Here is a 5,061-nt window from a genome sequence, read left to right as displayed (position 1 = left end):
CCTCCCCAAGGAGGGGGGGGGACACCCTCAGCACCCCCAAGGGCACCCTTGGGTGCTACTGGGGGGGGTCCCCACCCATCCCCAAGCCCCTCTCCCACCCCCCCAGTCCATCTACCCCCCCATGCTGAGCCGGGGGCCGCCGCGTCACCACCACGTTGTCACCTACCTCCTGCTGCTCTGCCGGGAGCCACACCAGCGGCTGGAGGGGAGCGTGGGGACGTCACGTGGGGTGTCACCATGTTGGGGGGGGCCTTCTCCTGGGTGTGGGGTTGGGGACATCGTCCCGGTGTTGTCCCCATGGGTGGGGACCTCTTCCGAGCGCAAGGTTGGGGACATCATCCCACCACGTCCCCTTTCCTGAGCATCAGGCTGGGGACAATGTCCTGGTGTGTCCCCAAGGTCACCTGAACACAGGGTTGGGGACAACGTCCTGGTGTGTCCCCTTTCCTAAGCATCAGCCTGGGGACAATGTCCTGGTGTGTCCCCAAAGGGGGATTCTTCTCCCAATCTCTGGGTTGGGGACATCATCCCAGTGTTGTCCCCATGGGTGGGGACCTCTTCCGAGCGCTGGGTTGGGGACATCGTCCCAGTGTGTCCCCTTTCTTGAGCATCAGGCTGGGGACAATGTCCTGGTGTGTCCCCATGGGGGGGGATTCTTCTCCCAATCTCTGGGTTGGGGACATCGTCCTGGTGTGTCCCCTTTCCTGAGCATCAGCCTGGGGACAATGTCCTGGTGTGTCCCCAAGGGGGGTTTCCTCACCTAAACAGTAGGTTGGGGACATCATCCTGGTGTGTCCCCTTTCCGGACCGTCAGGCTGGGGACAATGTCCTGGTGTGTCCCCAAGGTCACCTAACACTGGGCTGGGGACAACGTCCTGGTGGTCCCCATGGGTGGGGACCTCTTCCGAGCGCAAGGTTGGGGACATCATCCCACCACGTCCCCTTTCCTGAGCATCAGGCTGGGGACAATGTCCTGGTGTGTCCCCAAAGGGGGATTCTTCTCCCAATCTCTGGGTTGGGGACATCATCCCAGTGTTGTCCCCATGGGTGGGGACCTCTTCCGAGCGCTGGGTTGGGGACATCGTCCCAGTGTGTCCCCTTTCTTGAGCATCAGGCTGGGGACAATGTCCTGGTGTGTCCCCATGGGGGGGGATTCTTCTCCCAATCTCTGGGTTGGGGACATCGTCCTGGTGTGTCCCCTTTCCTGAGCATCAGCCTGGGGACAATGTCCTGGTGTGTCCCCAAGGGGGGTTTCCTCACCTAAACAGTAGGTTGGGGACATCATCCTGGTGTGTCCCCTTTCCGGACCGTCAGGCTGGGGACAATGTCCTGGTGTGTCCCCAAGGTCACCTAACACTGGGCTGGGGACAACGTCCTGGTGTGTCCCCAGGGGTGGATCCCTCTCCCAAGCACAGGGTTGGGGACATTGTCCCACCGTGTCCCCTTTCCTGAGCGTCAGGCTGGGGACAACGTCCTGGTTTAGGTTGGGGACATCATCCTGGTGTGTCCCCTTTCCGGACCGTCAGGCTGGGGACAATGTCCTGGTGTGTCCCCAAGGTCACCTAACACTGGGCTGGGGACAACGTCCTGGTGTGTCCCCAGGGGTGGATCCCTCTCCCAAGCACAGGGTTGGGGACATTGTCCCACCGTGTCCCCTTTCCTGAGCGTCAGGCTGGGGACAACGTCCTGGTTTGTCCCCAAGGTCACCTGAACACTGGGTTGGGGACAACGTCCTGGTGTGTCCCCGTGCGGTGTGATTCTTCTCCCAATCTCTGGGTTGGGGACATTGTCCTGGTGTTGTCCCCACGAGTGGATCCCTCTCCCGAGCGCAGGGTTGGGGACATCATCCCAGTGTTGTCCCCATGGGTGGGGACCTCTTCTGAGCACAGGGTTGGGGACATCGTCCCAGCGCCCCATGGGGGGGGGATTCTTCTCCCAATCTTTGGGTTGGGGACGTTGTCCTGGTGTTGTCACCATGGGTGGATCTCTCTCCCGAGAGCAGGGCTGGGGACATCATTCCGGTGGTGTCCCCTTTCCTGACCATCAGGCTGGGGACAATGTCCTGGTGTGTCCCCAAGGTCACCTGAACATTGGGTTGGGGACATCGTCCTGGTGTGTCCCCATGGGGTTGGATTCTTCTCCCAATCTGTGGGTTGGGGACATCGTCCTGGTGTGTCCCCTTTCCTAAGCATCGGCCTGGGGACAATGTCCTGGTTTGTCCCCAAAGGGGGATTCCTCACCTAAACAGTGGGTTGGGGACATCATCCTGGTGTGTCCCCAAAGGGGGATTCTTCTTCCAATCTCTGGGTTGGGGACAACATCCTGGTGTGTCCCCAAGGTCACCTAAACATTGGGTTGGGGACATCATCCTGGTGTGTCCCCATAGGGGGGGATTCTTCTCCCAATCTCTGGGTTGGGGACAACGTCCCGGTGTGTCCCCAGGGGCTGATCCCTCTCCCGAGCACAGGGTTGGGGACATCGTCCTGGTGCATCCCCTTTCCTGAGCATCAGGCTGGGGACAATGTCCTGGTGTGTCCCCATGGGGTTGGATTCTTCTCCCAATCTGTGGGTTGGGGACATCGTCCTGGTGTGTCCCCTTTCCTAAGCATCGGCCTGGGGACAATGTCCTGGTTTGTCCCCAAAGGGGGATTCCTCACCTAAACAGTGGGTTGGGGACATCATCCTGGTGTGTCCCCAAAGGGGGATTCTTCTTCCAATCTCTGGGTTGGGGACAACATCCTGGTGTGTCCCCAAGGTCACCTAAACATTGGGTTGGGGACATCATCCTGGTGTGTCCCCATAGGGGGGGATTCTTCTCCCAATCTCTGGGTTGGGGACAACGTCCTGGTGTGTCCCCTTTCCTGACCATCAGGCTGGGGACAATGTCCTGGTGTGTCCCCAAGGTCACCTAACACTGGGTTGGGGACATCGTCCTGGTGTGTCCTCATGGGGGGGGATTCTTCTCCCGATCTCTGGGTTGGGGACATTGTCCCGGTGTTGTCCCCAGGGGTGGATCCCTCTCCCAAGCGCAGGGTTGGGGACATCATCCCAGTGTGTCACCTTTCCTGAGCATCAGGCTGGGGACAATGTCCTGGTGTGTCCCCAAGGTCACCTAAAACTGGGTTGGGGACATCATCCTGGTGTGTCCCCAAAGGGGGATTCTTCTCTCAATCTGTGGGTTGGGGACAATGTCCTGGTGTGTCCCCAAGGGGGGATTCCTCACCTAAACAGGGGGTTGGGGACATCATCCTGGTGTGTCCCTTTTCTGGACCATCAGGCTGGGGACAATGTCCTGGTGTGTCCCCAAGGTCACCTAACACTGGGTTGGGGACATCATCCTGGTGTGTCCCCCGTGGGGTTGGTCCCTTTCCTGAGCACCAGGTTGGGGACATTGTCCCCGTGGTGTCCCCACTGTCCAGGGGGGGGGATCCCTCTGCCAAGTGCTGGGTTGGGGACATTGTACCAGTGTTGTCCCCATGGGTGGGGACCTCTTCTGAGTGCAGGGTTGGGGACATCGTCCCACCGCGTCCACTTTCCTGAGCATCAGGCTGGGGACAATGTCCTGGTGTGTCCCCCCTGGGGTTTGTCCCTCCCCTGAGCACCAGGTTGGGGACATTGTCCCCATGGTGTCCCCATTGGCCTGGGACCTGCCAAGTGCTGGGTTGGGGACAATCCCTTGGTGTCCCCCCTTGGGGCCAGGCCAGGATGTGTCCCAACGAGAGCGAGGTGAGCGCCTTCGCCTGGCTGGAGCCCCGGGTCCTGGCGGCCATCGCGGCCACGGCGGATGGAGAGGAGACCTTGGCCAACGTCCCCAGCGACCTCCCGGCCACCATCAGGTGAGGACACTTTTGGGGGGGGGGGACACTGGGGCAGCGAGAAATGTTTACAGCGAGAACCTGTTTAGAAAGGGCTGCAGTGACAGGACGAGGGGAAACGGCTTCAAACTGGAGGGGAACAGCTTTAGACTGGAGATGAGGAGAGGGTTCTTCACTGGGAGGGTGGTGGAGCACTGGGACAGGTTGCCCAGGGAGGTGGTTGAGGCCCCTTCCCTGGAGATATTCAAGGTGAGGCCTAGTGAGGCCTGATGAGGCCCTGGGCAACCTGGTCTAGTTGGGGGTGTCCCTGCTGACTGCGGGGGGGTGGGACTAGATGGCCTTTGGAGGTCCCTTCCAGCCTGGGCAATTCTATAAAAAAAAAAAATAAAAAAATGGGGGGCACAGAGCCCCAGGACCCCCCATGGTTGTGTCCCCCCCCTCTCTCAGCATCACGGAGATACGGGGGGGTTGCTCCAGCAGCACCCTCCTCCCCACGGGCACCCTCCTGGCCACGGCGCCGGCCCACGGGGAGGACGTGGAGCGCGTCAGCACCGGCACCAAGTTCGCCCTTCGGCTCTACCTGGAGGCCCTGGGGGACAAGGGACAGGGACAGCCCCAGGGTGGCATCACCCCACTGCCCCACGGAAGGGAATAAAGGTCCTCCCCACGGGGAATGGAGTCGTGTTGGAGTGGGATGGGGGGGTTTTGGGGGGCAGGAAGGTGGGCACCGACCCTGCCGGCCATGGGAAGGGTGAGGAGGGGACAGGGGGGTGGCCCAGAGGGGACAGGGGGGTGGCCCAGAGGGGACAGGGCTCAGCACCCATCATCCCACTGAGGCTGTAGCCCCCCAATAAGCTCTGGGTGGGTTTTTGGGGTTACGGGACTCCCCTCGTGAGGGAAATCACCCCGAGGGGTCGGGTGGCTGGGAAGGGAGCGGGGTGCGTGTCCCCAGGGGGCCACCGTGTCACTTCGTCCCCCTGGCAGCACCTGGAGGGGAGCTGCTGGGGGTCCCTCGATGGGAAATGGGGTCCCTTGCTGGGATGTGGGGGTCCCTCACCTGGGAATAGGGGTCTCTTGCCAGGAAATGGGGTCCCTCGCCTGGGAATCAGGGTCCCTCAGCTGGGAATTGGGGTCCCTTGCCAGGAATTGGGGTCCCTCACCTGGGAATTGGGGTCCCTTGCCAGAAAATGGGGTGCCTTGCCTGGGAATTGGGGTCCCTCAGCTGGGAATCGGGGTCCCTCGCCTG

The 5,061-nt window shown here is 61.4% G+C and overlaps 1 protein-coding gene and 1 long non-coding RNA gene across 2 annotated transcripts; both read left to right on the top strand.

Moving 5' to 3' along the window:
* Positions 1–92: 92 nt before the first annotated feature.
* NUDT17 (nudix hydrolase 17) lies at positions 93–4,489 on the top strand. The gene is made up of 3 exons (XM_014959598.1): positions 93–205; positions 3,700–3,836; positions 4,263–4,489. Exons 1-3 carry the CDS (start codon positions 122–124, stop codon positions 4,468–4,470), a joined length of 429 nt encoding a protein of 142 aa, XP_014815084.1. The 5' UTR covers positions 93–121; the 3' UTR covers positions 4,471–4,489.
* Positions 358–1,827, top strand: LOC106898380. The gene is made up of 3 exons (XR_001413916.1): positions 358–845; positions 1,247–1,271; positions 1,484–1,827. It is a non-coding gene; the product is annotated as an uncharacterized LOC106898380 (long non-coding RNA).
* Positions 4,490–5,061: the final 572 nt, after the last annotated feature.

Source organism: Calidris pugnax, unplaced genomic scaffold, assembly GCF_001431845.1.
Source record: "Calidris pugnax isolate Ruff unplaced genomic scaffold, ASM143184v1 scaffold460, whole genome shotgun sequence".
NCBI lineage: Eukaryota > Metazoa > Chordata > Aves > Charadriiformes > Scolopacidae > Calidris > Calidris pugnax.
The sequence above is the reverse complement of the archived record's forward strand: the minus strand, read 5'-3'. Positions and strand labels throughout refer to the sequence as shown.